This window comes from Orbicella franksi, chromosome 2, assembly GCF_964199315.1.
Source record: "Orbicella franksi chromosome 2, jaOrbFran1.1, whole genome shotgun sequence".
Taxonomy (NCBI): Eukaryota; Metazoa; Cnidaria; class Anthozoa; order Scleractinia; family Merulinidae; genus Orbicella; species Orbicella franksi.
This window is the reverse complement of record NC_138146.1, coordinates 19927631-19943404: the sequence shown is the minus strand read 5'-3', so window position 1 is coordinate 19943404 and position 15774 is coordinate 19927631. Positions and strand designations below refer to the sequence as shown.

The 15774-nt window shown below is 41.1% G+C and overlaps 2 protein-coding genes and 1 pseudogene across 2 annotated transcripts; 2 read left to right on the top strand and 1 right to left on the bottom strand.

Moving 5' to 3' along the window:
- Positions 1-1137: 1137 nt before the first annotated feature.
- On the bottom strand, positions 1138-9717 carry LOC145478508 (RING finger protein 37-like). Its single transcript, XM_081456557.1, has 3 exons — positions 8340-9717; positions 7754-7906; positions 1138-7014 (listed from the first exon to the last, which is right to left on the bottom strand). The coding sequence occupies exons 1-3, from the start codon at positions 9664-9666 to the stop codon at positions 6752-6754; spliced, it is 1743 nt and encodes a 580-aa protein (XP_081312683.1). The 5' UTR covers positions 9667-9717; the 3' UTR covers positions 1138-6751.
- An 8-nt stretch (positions 9718-9725) lies between these two features.
- LOC145478521 (F-box only protein 22-like) lies at positions 9726-13290 on the top strand. The gene is made up of 2 exons (XM_081456572.1): positions 9726-10400; positions 11557-13290. The coding sequence occupies exons 1-2, from the start codon at positions 9765-9767 to the stop codon at positions 11998-12000; spliced, it is 1080 nt and encodes a 359-aa protein (XP_081312698.1). The 5' UTR covers positions 9726-9764; the 3' UTR covers positions 12001-13290.
- A 191-nt stretch (positions 13291-13481) lies between these two features.
- Positions 13482-15097, top strand: LOC145478495 (RING finger and CHY zinc finger domain-containing protein 1 pseudogene; annotated as a pseudogene).
- The last annotated feature ends 677 nt before the right edge of the window (positions 15098-15774 follow it).

Here is a 15774-nt window from a genome sequence, read left to right as displayed (position 1 = left end):
CGCAAATCCAATCGCCAAACTGCTCCCCGCCGGTTTTGTTCAGTTTAGATAATACCAATCAACTTTGCTTAGTATCAAGCAGTGCAATGATAATAATTCCAACTTTCTTTCTATTTAAAGGTTATGATTGCTTGTTAGGTGTGTTCAGCTCACGTGACTATCAAAATGCTGAGACTCTACCTAGCCACATAATACACTTGATTTGCTATTCATCGCACCTTGACCACACCCTTACACGTGTAATCACGCCTTATGTGACGCCCAGCTGCAACCTGTTTTACGCCTTCATGTGACGTCATCACGGCGTATTGTGTAAATTTTCCAAACACTTCCCCAGGGCCTTGTCTGTCTATTTCACTCGCGCCTCAGTTAATGCGGCTGAGAAGACAAACCCAGGGACTTTTCTTTTAAGAAAATTTGTTCTATTGTGTTGTAAATGCTTTCCGCCACTTGGAAACACCACTGTAGCCGCCTGAGAAACGCACTAAGCGCAGTTATAAGGGACAAAGATGCAAGCTAATACAAAAGAAACTGCAAACTTTTGTTCACTTTCTACAGGGTTCAAGTTCCAAGTGCTACTGGGACACTGCATTTGCTAATCTCCAGGATTTGTTAAGAGAAATTATCCTATCCTGACAATTGATGTGACTTTCTAATCTTGGACTGATCATCCATTGCTAACGAATTTCCACTGAAGAAGTAAGAGAACCGGTGACAATGCTACACGTTTCTTCCACCGTTAAACGAAAACGTAATTAATAAAGAAGAGTGTTGTTAATACTGGTAGTGTATATTATAGAGCTGATGTTCAGTCATCACTGAGTCATATAGAGAGACTATTCGTTCACTCCAACCTGAGATGAATTACGTTACTAAAAGAGATGGAAAGCTTGAGATCATGGTTCTGAAACTTATAAACATTACCCCAAGGAGAGAAGGAGCAGTAAACCGAAAGCAGTTAGTATCTCTTTCACTTAGTTCCATAACGAGAAAAGCGGTCATTAAAAAAAAGCCAAGATTATACAGATTACAAATGACCCTGATTTCGAGCATCGACGCTATTATTGGTACAACATTAGACACATCAAGATATTGCATAAATATGACTATGACATAGCCCTCCCCTGACATATGACATAGCCCTCCCCTGTCCCCTTTGTTCTTTCACTCATTTTTAATTTTAAGTCAAGCGCCCCTCCCCTTCTCGACGGAAATCGCGAGTATTCGCGCGTGGACTTTGTAAGCTTTGTTAGCTCGTGTAATGACTTTCCTCTCGCAGCGTGACAAACATGGCTTGTATAGCTGTATTTCGTAATGAGATAACAGTTTCCCTGGTTCCTTATCTACTTAATTTACCCATTTGAGGGCCTTTCCTTGCAAATTATTTTGCTTCAGCGGTCAAGTGCCCTATTTGTTGTGAGTGGCGGTCAAATGACAAGTGACAAAGAAATTGGATTTTTTTTTTCTTGGGCACCAAGCAGATGTTTCCGATGACGTAGTTTTCGCGAATTATAAACAAAAAAGTAAGCAATGGGATTGAGTACTTATATGTGTTTATCCCATGCACATGGCCAGTGCTGCTGATGGGGACATTATTCATTGTCGACCATCGCAACCTCAGAGTACAACCATTGCCATAAACTAGACAGTTTGTTCTATATTATTTTGTCCTTTTCTTTCGCCGAGTTCGATTTTAAGTCCTTGTTCAACCGCTAAAGCCAAGGAAGGATCTTGTCATGAAACGGGTCTTTTCATGAATCCCGTCCCGAGAATCGGCTGAGCCCGCGATTTTTTTTTTGTCGAGGCAATTCAGTTTGATTCAAAACTGTTCACCCCAGAGTCTACAAAAAAATCGGTTGCGTATTCCTAGAAGGATTTAATGTAAGCAACTCTCGATTCAGGTGATTATTACATGGAGCAAGAATATAAAAAGTTGGATTTGACCTGGACTATACTGATCAACGAAACGTCTGCTAGTAGTTAGCGTCAATCAAGCGTGTTCTTCATAATAATACAGTTACTTGTGACAGTGACAAAGTGAACTCTTCTGGAGTTCTTGATAAACAAGTCATCAAGTCGACCACTTTTCAGTACTTACGATAGTCTGCGACAACGCAAAGAAACATGAACATGCATTTCTGAAATAAGTCAGCTGTAATAGGGGGTGAGGAATGTCATGGAGATATCTGCACCGAATGCGAGGAAAGTTTATATGTTGTTGTTCAACTAATTTCAGTGCAAAGGATGCCCTCTGAATGAATAGACCTTTTTAGCTTGGGTGGTTTGTTTCTCCATTCAGACTATGTGATGATACTCTTGAGAATTCTTGGAGTTCAAATTTTCGAATAGTCGCGTGTATATCATGAATGAATAATTTTTAGACGGATGAAAGAAATTTTCTTCAGAGAATATTTCGTGGTCTGAAGTGGGAAAACAAACCGCCCAGACAAGAAAGGTCCAGGGGAAAGGTCTATTTAGTGTACACGAGGAGATTTAAGTTAATTGATTATGACTATCATGGTACAATAAGGCAGACAGTGAGATTTATGACTTCAATACGCTACGTCCACATGGAAATAGTCATGGGGCCAACTCACAAGAAAGATAAGGCATATGACGCCATGATAAGCTACTAAGCATATTATTGCAACGAATAAAACCAACCATTCAATGAGTTATCTCACCTTCAATCGATTTTAGCAGAAAATGAAGATATCCCTTTACCCAAATGCACTTTATCCGTATCTTATCCCAACATCAGGCGTATGAAGCGTCTGAGTGAAGCTTAGCTGGCGTCAAAGTTATATACTTGGTACTCAGTAGATACCACACGTATCACTTGCAATACCTGAGTGTTATAGCACTGAGAGTTGACGACTTAGGAAATGAGGACGTAAAGATGAGTTGTTCACCCGACTCTGCTTATCTCATTCGCCATCTGATATTCGGGGATATAATTCCCAATTAGATAACAAAACGTCAAAACATAAAGGGGTCATGTCTTTACCCTTATATTTTGGCGAATGAAACGATGGCCGGGGCATGAAACAGTTATCAGTCATTACTCAATCAGAGCACTGTAATTCGGTTGCTTCAATACCAATTGAGAATTATTTACAGAGTAATTATGTGGGGCGTTTGAATACGTGCACCTTGAAGCGGAAGAGCTGCGGTTAAGGAGGGAAAGCTATTTATCAATGACCGCAAAAAACGCTAACTAGCTGCAGATTTGGAATTCTTGTCCGGCTGTCGGCTGAGTTGTCGTGAGAAATGCCTCCGAAAACATCATAATTAACTTGTAGGACTGATTATTTAAACGATAAATCGTGAAGGTGCTTTAACAGACTTCCACGCCTTGTTGTTAGGTTTAACCAATGAACTTCTCTTAATTGTAGGATGTAGCCTGAATCTCGCTCTATGACCCTTGGTGGGAACGGTTGAAACAGTCACCGTTTCCAAATCTCACTTGTAGAATCAATGCATTTGCTGTCTAATTGAAAACGGTTTTCTGCTCATTGCTCTAAACATTTCTAAACCTCTCTTAGAGAGAATTTGGTGCGACAAAGGTAGCTTCTGGTAATCATGATGTCGGTCTTGATTTTCATCAAGATAGAGACATGTTGTTACTTGTTTCTTTTTTGGGGGGGAGGGGGGAAGAAGTTTGAGTATCAACGCTCATCGCTCTCGTCGGCTCTCGTGAGCTCTAACAGTGAGTGACTCTCTCTTGCCAAAGAGAGAATCACTTGTCAATCTGGTTTGGTGGTAAAAAAAAGAGGCAACCCTTGCATATCTCTTCTGAGGTCTTCTGAAGGTCTATTATCGCCTCGAATATACGGATTACACTCTGATAAGCAACTCGAGCCGGAGTTTCCTTTACTTGAATGACACCTGGGGGACATAATGGCTGTCTTGTAGTGAAAAATGTGATTTTGGGGTGCGATGAAAGGCTACTGAGCTATTTTTGGACAGAGATTTGTTGCTCCCTGTCCTCGTTCACTTAAACAGATTAATCTGTTTTAGTTTACTTGATAATGGGATATCTTCTCTAAACTATACCGAGGAAAACAAACTGGCATTGATGTCTTGTGCTTAAAACTTTTCAGTCTCGCTCAACCTAAGGCGATCTAAGCAAAAGGGGGGCTGCTTGTGGGTAAATCTGATGATCTCAATTAAAGACAAAATTTGTTAAACTCTCTTCCATCAACTCTCATTAGACGTTTGTTGTCGTTCCATCCGAATCTCACACTATTACCTAATATTTTGCCACTACTGAGGTCAACAGGTCCCCGGAAAAACAAAAGGCTTATTAATACAAGATTATCTTCAATTATTCATAAGGCAGTGAATATGTCTCGATTGTCAGTTACTGCACAATCTTCCCGACAATATTTATTGTGACGCTACCTAAAAATGGCTTGGCCTAACCTCTTCGGAAACTACTGGCTAAGCAATGTTACTCCATCATGTTACGAAGTAGCACATGTGTTTCGAGTGTTTACCAGTTTTATCATCACGGGAATACTTAGTGGGGTCATCCCGTCCAGGGAGGCTGGCGGATTCCCATTTCTTTCCCTGTAGTTTTGCAGCGTGAGAGACTTGTCGAGGGTAGTCTTGGGATTAATCGGACCTGAAAGTGATTAAACACAAGCGAAAGAAAATCCTCTCGCGTCCATTTCATTTTTCAATAACGTATACCAACCACTTACACCTGCTCATTAATCATGAAACTGAGTCAAGGCGGAAGCATCAAGTATCATTCCCCATAAGAACTGATGATCAAGACTCAGCGTAACAAACACTGAAAGGCCGCATGTGTCTTTACCCATGTCGAGGTACGCCACGACTGACCCCTGGGGGGGGGGGGTACTCCGTTATATGGGCTATATAGGTATGTGTGGCCCCAAAGGGTATGGTTTTTCAGCCGTTTCAGCCGTTTTGGTCATAAATAGGGTATCGATTTGGCCAGTTTGGTCTTTTAAAAATAGGGTATGATTTTTGTACTCCAGTCTTGAATTGGGTATGTTGTTTAGAAGAAGCTACTTTTTCATCGTTATCGATAAGATCACAAACAAAACCCCTTCAAAAATTATGTTTAGGGCAACTGCGTCAGCCACAACGGTCATAAATAAGGTATCGAATCTTTGTTCTGGTCATAAATAAGGTAGGGAAAATGGCAGATTTTCGTCATAAATTGGGTAAGAGTTTTGGGAAGCGGGCCTCACACCCCCACCAAATTTTTTCTGGGAGTATCCTGCCCCCCGGGGGACTGACCCACAAAATAATACACTTGTCTTTTTAGCAATGAAGGGAACTCCTAATCCAACCATGCGGTGTTAATCTGGCTAATTCGTAATCTTCTTTGAAAGAGCTTTATGAACCTTATCGGGTTTTAATAAAACAATAGAGACAGTCGGAGTATTCCCGATATTTTTCGGAGGCTTTGAAGTTTATTACCGCATTTTAACAGTTTACGCAACTGATCGTCTCCCATTAGAGACATGGGAAATGCACTGCACAGCCTGCACTAACCAAACATGTTCATTTGACAACTTGACAAGTGAGCATGTCTCATTACGGTTTAGCCGCCCCTAACTTGAAATTTTCATCTAACATTTTGCAAAGGAAGGATCGTTTAGATGGTTCACGCAACATGATGTGCGTTCAAATGTCCCAGGAAATGTTGATCGGTTAGCCGGCGCGAAAGAAATGGAGATCGCACACTACACCTCGCGCGATGAGCCGTTTCAATGAGCGAGTTCTTTTTTGGGAATTCCCTTACGCTGAAGCGTCTCTTTTTAATAACGCAACATCACTAAAGTAAAGCAATTTGGACAAAGTGAAGTTAATTAAAACTAGAATACCGTTTCAAATAAAATGAAAGAAGACAAGTCAACCTAATGGACTTCTCGTACTGTGAGGGGTAGACTGAGTAGTGCGCGTGCATGTCTCTGACCCTTTAGGTTGCCGCGCAATGTAATTAACTTCCGTCTTGGCCATCGCTAGTCGCCGTTTCTACTAAAATGGATTTCTTTAAATGCTAAGTACTGTTCTGCTAAAGCAGGCTATTATATTGTTGGGATTTATTGATCTGCAATCTCAGACATGAGTGCTGGAATACTTATCACGTGTCCACCTTCGCTTCGTTTGCAACATTCGCAAGGGGTCGGAAAGGATAAATGTGTTTACTTTGTGAAGAATCTTAATTTAGCATCTGTGTACGGTCTTTTCGAGGTACTCTTCATTGCAGAATAAGCAGCCACTCGAAAACACTTATTGAAATAGTGACAACGCAGGAGCGGCTACGAAGATACCTCTGTAAAAACGATAGGCTACGCAGAGACACTTCAACAAAGAAGTGAAAAAAAACAGTGGCTACTCGGCTATGCACATACCTCTATGACGAACATGCTGTTAGATTAGCGCAGACGCGTAGCCGCGCAGCCACGTAGACGCTTACCCAATAGACGCGTAGCCAATAAACACGTAACTATGTAGCCAATTAGCCTTATTGGTGCGTAGCCTTGTAGACGCGTAGCCGCGAAGTCACGTAGACGCATAGCCACATATCCGCTTAGCCGCATATCCGCTTAGCCGCACAGCCGCGTAGCCACGTAGACAAATAGACGCGTAGCTGTGTAGCCACGTAGCCGCTTGCCACGTCACCGCGTAACCACGTAGATGCGTATACCCGTTTTGGGAGGAGTACAACTTCGAAGTGGTTGGGCATTGTGCAGCTACTCCTCGAGCTACATCACATATTATGAACTCGAGTAACATCCATTTTCCTAAACTTTGTTTTACACAGCTTGCATGTACTGCCACTGTTCTTCTCTTGAGTAGCACTCATCAGACATGACCGACACATCACGTGTTGACATGGCAAATGAAATATAGACCCCGTGGAGAGATCCCTATCACACGTCACACACAAAACTGTTGATTTCTTCTTTTTGATTTGGTTTCTCAAAGTTTCTGAAGCTTGTGGCGCTGCTCTCTTTACTCGTCCTTGTATACCTATTGGATTGAAGCGCACCAGACATTAATAGTCTTATATCCCACAAAGTGGCCCCACCGACTAGGTCAATACCAAGAAAGGGTGATGGTAAAGCAATATTTTTCTCCTTCTTGAGCTTGAATCTGTTAGAAAATAATAAAATATCTTTTAAAATGTACAAAACTTGACCATTTGCATTAATGTTATATGAATACCTAATATGTGCAGGGATGGCTTTCAAGAGAGGAAGGATGGGGGAGGGGGGCAAGGGTACCATGGGGGTTGTGTCAATGCTCCCTGCCAATTGGCTAGCCAAAACAGAAGTTAACACATAATTTGCTTCAAACAATCACGACGTAATGGGGATTCTTGGACCATTATAAGGTAGAAAAAGATATGGTTCCTTCTCTCCTGGTGTGTACTGTACTTAACCTTACCAGATTAGAAAAAATTGTAATTCTCTCTTCAAGCCTAACTGGCTTACAAGGCAAGCACTCTGGTTTCCAAAACTTGGAGTAATTACTACCATGAATGGATGCCAGTAAGCTATAATTTTTCCCAACAATTCCCTGATACTCGTTTGTACTCGTGGGTGGAGAAAGACACCATGAGAGTGCTTTGTTGAAGAACACAACACCAGCCACCAGTCAAACAGAAGTGCAATACCCTGATCATTAGGCCAGGAGCCTCACTACAAAATGCCAGGTTACTGTATGCAAACTATTTATATTGTACAGATCTGCCAGGATCTATATGTACCTGTGTTTGCCTGTGTAATGGAGGCTTGCATAACAGTTGGCATTTCTTTATAGCCTGTCATATTTCTTGTGAACATGTGAAGCCCTCTGAGTGTCTGATGTACAGCTGACTCAAGACTTCTAGAAACTGCTTCCTCATGGCCAAGCTCTATCCCTAAGAATTGTCAATAACAATGAGAATTTTCTTGCACGTTTGGCTGCAAATTTTCCAGGATAGTCTCATGCACTGTTTCCTCATCAGTAATATATAAACATGAAAACAAACCACCAAAAATGGTTTGACAAGTTATCTTGTTATAAAACAGAATGAAACAGACAGGGCCTATTAAAAGCCAGAACCCCAAAAAAATTGGGCCAGTACCAGTGTAAGTTAATTAAACTAGAAGGGGCTGTTTGTTTTGGAACCAAAACAAGTCTGCATCAGGCCAAAGGGTCCCATAACTCCAAAGCTGATCTTGGTTTCGGTAACATGAAGCAGACAGGATTACACTCCATGCTGGATGGGATGTAATTCTTTTGCAGGTATGCATTAATACACCCGGGTGGAGAGGGACACTTGGTCTGATGCAGAGTTTACCTTTACTCACCTGTTTGATCTGATACATCTACTCTTGAATTTGAATCACTCTGTTCACTGAACTCTTTGCTGTCACAATGAACACTCTTGTTTGATTCTCCTGAGGGTGCATTGCTGTTTGTTTTCAGTAGCAGGCCATCGTTCAGATTACTTGCTCCAGATAAGCTGCTCTCTCTTCCAACTGTTCTTCCACAACTTGAAGTACTGGCAACTGATGTTAACAGAAACTTATCAATCCTAACTTTAAGTGCACTGTTTGGCACTGGCTTACTTGTGTCTGAGAATACCTTCCCAGTAAATGGATCAGAAGGCAATCGTCCCCATGATCTCTCTGCTGTAATATGCTTTTCTAGTGTGGTTGTGTCTATATTGTGACCAGATGGTAATAACACAGGTACAGTCATGAGTTCACATGTGATTGGATCAATGAAGTCTTCTGCTAGGGAACTACTGCTATAACTTAACAGAGTGTGATTTTTAGAATTCTCAGTGGTTCTATTTCTGATGGCAGTGGTCTTGACTACAGCACCTGCCTGGATTTTTTCTTGAATGCCTAAAGCATACTCTAAAACTCCTGGTTTGCAGGCAGCAGATGGTTGTCCCCAAATTTCAACTTTCCCAATAGCTGGCACACTGGAACCACTTAGTCTCACAATCTTCAGTGCCACATGAGTAACCTTTTGTAGCAAATAAGGTCGTTGGAATTCCCCTTCGTGAAAGTCTGATCTTCCTCCAGGATTAAACCCTTGAACAGGGCTCCTCTGTTGAAATAGTTTGTTTTGAATGTGGATAGTTTTTCCTTCTCTGTCATTCAGCCAAGCAACCTGAGAGAAAAACTGTGAATGTTCACCTTTTGCTGAGCCTGGTGTAATGTCAAGTTCATAACTGTGGTTAGGGAAGTGGATGGATGTTTCTTTCTCCAAACGATTCTGGCAACAAACTGCAGAACCTTGTTGACAAATTCCAACTTTGTTTGAATCTGAAAGGAGTTCTTTTTTAGTTCTTTTCTTTTTCGAGAGCTGTGTTGATTTATTGTTGGAGGTGTCTCCTTTTCTAGAAGGATCACGTTTGGCTGCTATTCCCGCCACCAGAATGGCTATGCCTGATGAAATCTGAGATCCCACTTTGGGTTTGATGATCATGGATTCCACGTGAATAGGAAATGGCAATTGGATCAGCAACAGTGCCGGAGGCTTAATAAAATGGGCGGCCAAAAAACCTCGCGAACTTTCCCTGAAATCTATACTTACAAGGTTACCAACGGAGTATCCATCTGAACTTACAACGTCACAATCCACTCTTGATTTAAAGAAAGGATGAAGAAAATTTACGAGCATCCTTGCATTGAAGTACCTTGAAATGTTTTCCAGTTTTTGTCAATCTTGGTGTATGCAGCCAAGCCTTGCTGCGTAACCGCGCCATCATCTGTGCCAAGATGGCGGCAAAGGAGAATCTCGGTGAAATCGCCGAAATTGTGGAAATTATTCTCCGTTTTCTCCCAGGAAGATGCATAGCAATAGCAGCACAAGTCTGTCATCTCTGGCATGACACAGTGGAGAGGATTCGAAGATCAAGAAGGAAATGCGCCGTTTATTTATCTCCAAGAGACTCAAACTTCTCTGAATGTTCGAGGGACGTACTTGACTTCATAAGGCAACAAAACATTGAACCAAGAGCTTTACTACTATTTTCAGGATCACTTCCTTCATCCAGTACATCATTTATCAAGAATTTTCTGCGATCAGTGCGAAACTGTGTCCCAGTGAACTGTCCGCTGATTGGCTGTACAGGTCTCGGGGTGATTGGTTCAGACCAAACGAACTCGGGCCAACCGCAAGAAATGGAAAACTCGTCGGGATTGTCACTTATGATGTTTCCGCGCTGTGGTGGACTTGAAATCCGTGATTTTTATATACCCCTCCGCAACAAGTACAAGAATATTAGTGGTATTAAATCGTTTCTTCCTAGTATGACTCTCCCTGTGAAACTGGTGATAGTGTTAGCTCATCCCCTGTCACTTGGAAAACTGACCAATTTGACCTTGGCTTTAAGGTCAAATTACGGCGATGATGTAAGATACATTAGATTAAAAGTCTGTTTCAGTGGTAGGGATAATGTACCAGGGGTTTCTTGCAATGACACCCAACTCCCCAGCTCCTTGGAGCTATCCAGGCATATTGAATGTCTTGAATGTAATATCTCCCATGTTTGGAGAGAGTTGAAAACACTAATCCCACTCTTCGGAATACCCACTGATCCCCACTCCACAGACTACCCTATGGACTACTCCGCAGACCACCCTATGGACTAACCCCACAAACTACCCCAAATAATCCACCAAACTTACCTTTACATGATCATAATTTTGTGAAAAACAGCAGCAAATTCCTTTTCACAGGTTTCCTTTCCTACTCTTTATTACAACTTGCCTTGTCCCCAGTACGCCTTGATCTACCACAGAGACAAGTTTAAGGTGACTTTAAAGCTGGACTCTGTCTCTAGCCATATTATTTTTTATGTATACATCGATTGGCTGACACAGGCTATAATAAGCATTTGGACTGGTGGTTGATGAATGGGATGAAAATGAAAAAAGACTGGGTCAAGGAAGCCAGTGAAAAGAAAATGGTGGCTGTTTTTCGTAAATTTATGATCGTGTTGGTGGAGCATTTAGGCTTCTCGTATGTCTTTCTCCCATAAAAGTAAATCTCGCTGATTGTTTAGACTAGTCCGTGAGGGGAGATGGGGGTTAGTGGGTAGTCCGTGGAGCAAGGATCAGTGTTTTCAACTTTCCTGTATGGAGAAAAGGATTTTGTAATTGTCGATTGAAACATTTTGGTGTAATTAAGTCACTGGAACATACCACCTCTGGTCCAGTGTTGGACTGAACAATGACTATGCACTTAGTGGGATTTAGTTTTTAAAACAACAAGGTGAGAAAGACAAATAAATTACGTTTCTAATGATTAAATCCCAGTAGAGAGCGTATTAAAACCTTAAGGAAATCAAGATGTGAAATTTCCTGCACAAAAAAAAATGGGGATTGAAACATCATTGTCAGTCCTCAATAAATTGTACCATTAGATGCACCTCTCCAGTTAGAGGAGCCTTGTGCCATGTTTTGCATGTCATCCCAGAACAGATGTGATGTATTAACTTAATTTAATTACTGAACTAACCCTTTTCTTTCAGTTACCTTTCAAATTGTTTTCTATTTGACATTTCAGGTGGTTATTGTAGGTGGTTACAGTGACAGTTATTTGTTCTACAACACAGAAGTCACTACTCGTGAGATCATTGGTCTTGTGCTGGCTGGGAATTTGCAGTCCACGTCTGCAGTCATTACAGGTGGCATGTTAGTAGAGTCTTTGGAGAATCTCCATGATGCCATTAAGAGACTTGACAACTCTGATGTACCAAAAGAGAACAGCTTTAGTTTGATGTTTTCGTGTTTTTCAAGGGGAAGAATGACTTATGGATATGAAAATGCCCAATGCTTGTCATTAAGTGAAGCTTTTCCTAGGACACCTGTTGTAGGATTTTTCGGGACAGCCACGTTTGGATGTGACAGAGAAAAGTTGAAGACCAGAGGCTTAAAGCCGGGTGGTCGGGATTTTTTACACCTTGACGCAACTGTGCTCTGTTTAACTTCACTAGTGCCACTGAAGTAGATGACAACTCCTGTAACTCAAAACAATGACAACACTAAATTGTACATTCTTTCAGATCTTCTTTCCTTTTTGGTTTATCTAGTACAAGCGTGAAAAAAGTGGGCCTTATCAGGGAGAGAAGAAACAGGGATTGCACTTCCGACACAGCATTTCAAGTTGTGTCGGACACGAACGCGCATTTTGCCTTTTCATTTGGAAAGGAAAATATCTGTTAATTAAAAGTTGCAAGATCAGTATAAAACTTCGCTTTACCCACCTTTTATTTTCAAGAGACAATAGATTATTGTCTCTTGTCATTGTCCATTGCCAGTACCTCGATTGTTTTTTTCCTCATTATTCTGTTTTGTGTTGTAACCGCGCAGCGGGTGGAGAGGGCAACAGAAAGCAAATATATAAGGCCGGAGAGAAAGAGGAAAAGGTCTACAGAATTCGAATTTCCACAAGGTGAGTCTGTATACGAGTTCAGTGGCCCATCAGGCCAGCGCTTACCCTGGTTTCTGTAGCATGAATCGACGAATTGCATGAATCGACTGGGAGTATTTATACTCTCCCCTGGATGGGATGCTAGTCTGTCGTTATCCCTAAACATTCAACTTGCCAGTACCCATTTATACACCTGGGTGGAGAAGGGCATTGTGAGAGGAGAGGTTATTCCTCCTCCAGGCCAGATTCAGCATAACCTTCATAGTGTGGAAGCTATTTCACCAATGGCTTAATAGTTTGGAAAAATTGGGACCTTATCGTATGAGGAGATGGGAATATAGTATAGTGTTTGGTAACTTGTTAGATTAAATTCAAGGGTTTCTTTGATGCCGCAAAGTTTCTTGCACTTGGCAAAAATATCTATCGCCTAAGCCTTGAACGTCACCAAACAGCAAAAGTGTGTTCGTCCCAACAATTGCAGAACCATGAACTCGGTGGTGAAATAGTGTCCAAATATTCTGAAACATCTTCTGAGAGACACTCGGCAAAGCAACGAAATTTTGACAATGTATACAGAGCCTTTTACAGGTGTCACATCTAAAAGTAACTTGAAAGACGGCTTTCCTCCTGCACACAAAATTATACTACAGAAGTAGAGTGACCTAGAAAGAGGCGAATAACTGAAGTAGAACAAACGCTCTCAAAAATTTCGAAATTGTTCATTTGTTTTGATTTTAAAGGAGAAAGGGATGACCAATATGAATGACCATTGTGGGGTAAGAAAAATTTTACGATAACTGCAGAAATCCTTGTGCGCTCATCGGCTAATTTTCATCGTCAATATGCAGACAGACACAAATGTATCATTTAAGAGATACGTCAACGAGCGAGAGAGGACAATTTGTTATCGTAAAGTAGTCTGCTACTTTGACAATGTTCTGACGAAATTCATTGTCAATAACAAGACATGCGCATGAAAAACTGACGTCAATTTGTTAAACAGATCCTTAGATCATTTGGGACCTGGTTACATACACCGTAAAAATTTTCCCGAAAGCCATATAATAAATCCTGTATTGACCAAGCTTGCTCGGTCAAGATGGACCTCGACTCCGTCTTAGTCCATGAACTGACCTAAACTCGCCAAAAAAGAACTTGGCCAATATCCAGCCATCTTGACCTCACACTTGGTCAATAACCCATAATATGTACACTAAGCAACATCTCGTGCGGTGGATCACGGCGTGAAAAAGACGAGGGGACCTAGATCCCATCAAAATACACGCAATGTAAATCAACAAAGCTAAAACATGGCGGGCTGCGAGCATTATGTGAGGAAATGTTCTTTTCTGGCTCCGTGTTGTAACAAGATCTACTCCTGTCGCTTTTGCCACGATGAAGCAGAGAAAAACCATGAGTTAGAAAGGAAGAATGTTCAACAAATCAAGTGCAATCAGTGCGGTAAACTGCAAGATGTCGTGTCACATTGTACGGAATGTGGCATCAAATTTGGCTTTTACTTCTGTTCCACTTGCCGTTTGTACGACGATCGGGACAAAGGCCAGTTCCACTGCGACCTCTGCGGGGTTTGCCGCGTCGGTGGGAAAGATAACTACTTCCATTGTTCAATGTGCGACATGTGCTATCCGAACAATATCAAGAGTTCCCACAAGTGTATCGAACAGAGCTCCAGATCGAACTGTCCCATATGCATGGAAGACTTGCACGCCTCGCGTGTTCCTTGTCAGGTTTTGAGATGTGGTCATTTACTGCATCACACGTGTTTCCAAGCGTGTCTGAGGTCGCAACTGCGACACTGCCCACTGTGCTTGACATCCATGGGTTGAAATTGGTGGCTACTTTTGATTACTATGGACACGTTACAATTTTGCAACAAAAAAGTGCATCTTTGTTCAAGTTTTTACTGAACTTTCCGTTCATTTCTGTCAGCACTTGGATAGCTTGCTCTGATTATACTTAATACTAACTGTGATTCACTAAGTCAGGTAAATGACAGTAGTTGAACTGTCTCCTCGTAATAGGCTTTTGACAGGTGGGCAAAGCTCTAGCTGTGAGGTGATCATCTTGTGTAAATAGATTGGCACGTTATCATCATTTCACTACTACTACCAGAATTTCTGTGGTTTTTTCTTTATTATTTAAATTTGAAGCCCCAGTGGGATTTAAATAACAATATAAATAAGCATAAGAAAAAGAAAAAGTGAAGAATTCTGGTAGTTGCAGTTTAATGATGCTATCATGCAAATCACCTATAAATTAGCAGCAACATAGTAATAGAGGGGAATGGTTATGAAACCCAACAAATTTCTTTGTTGTATTTTTTTGTTTGCTCAGTTTTGGCCTTGACCGTGCACAAACACAATAGTTGTTTACTCCATACTGAGGAACTAACCAATAGGAACGTTTTGGTTAAGTAATTCATGCATAGTGTGTGAGGGCAAAACAAAAGACTGTGCACAGTCATGGACCTTCCAACATAGATCTTGGGCATCTTTGTTTGCGTGATGTTTGCTGGGCTTCATAACCATTTCCCTCTAAAAACTATGGTAGCAACTGTAAAGTTATAAGGGTGGACTGGGAGAGGTTGTATGGCGATATTATTTATTACCCTAGGGAAGCAGAAATATTGAAAACAAATTAGTAAAATGCGTTAGCTTACTTCCATTGTTGTCTGTTTACCTACTGTGACAAATTCAAGCCCGTTATCTCTTTATGGGTTTTGATTCAAGAAGTAACACTAAAATGGCCTCGAGTCTGCATAGTGACGTAATAAACGACAAAAAATAATTATGCCATGTGAAAGTGAGGTAAGGCATTTTTTAGGAACTTTCTAGTATATCTCCTTCCTAAGGCTGATCACCTGTGGCCTTTTCTTTAAATATTTGTGAATTTGTCTGACTGAAAAATAAACCACATACCTTCCCCTCACTGGTAACTGGTTGTTTCTCAACTCAGTTTGCTTGTGCTGGTTGTACAGATTGACACTAGAAATGCAGAGATTTCAATGTGAGTATTACATTTGAAGGCCCAGAACTTTCACCTGATTGTACATAATGAAACATGAGTGCTTATCTGATTTCCAAATGCAAAGGAGAGAGTTGAAACACTGTGTAGCAGAGTAGTTTTGATGAAATCAAAGGTGTTTTGAGCTTATGCGAACCATATGGGAGATCCATTTTGTATCCATGAAACTCCAGATAACACCAGAGAGTTGGCTCAAAGGTATTTCTAATATATTTTTTGTCTAAATTGTTTGTATGTAATGGTATCCTGGGTGTTAATTATGGTTTCCCATCATTACAGCTGATCATTAACAATACTTTTCTCTTT

What these genes read in the sequence shown, in the direction of transcription:
- LOC145478521 (XM_081456572.1), top strand. Translation starts at nt 9,765, where the DNA reads ATGGCGGCAAAGGAGAATCTCGGTGAAATCGCCGAAATTGTGGAAATT. An exon ending in GGTCAAATTACGGCGATGAT is followed by an intron (nt 10,401 to 11,556) that starts GTAAGATACATT and finishes TTGACATTTCAG; the next exon opens with GTGGTTATTGTAGGTGGTTA.
- LOC145478508 (XM_081456557.1), bottom strand. Translation starts at nt 9,666, where the DNA reads ATGCTCGTAAATTTTCTTCATCCTTTCTTTAAATCAAGAGTGGATTGT. An exon ending in AGATGTATCAGATCAAACAG is followed by an intron (nt 7,907 to 8,339) that starts GTGAGTAAAGGT and finishes GACAATTCTTAG; the next exon opens with GGATAGAGCTTGGCCATGAG. An exon ending in CATTACACAGGCAAACACAG is followed by an intron (nt 7,015 to 7,753) that starts GTACATATAGAT and finishes TCAATCCAATAG; the next exon opens with GTATACAAGGACGAGTAAAG.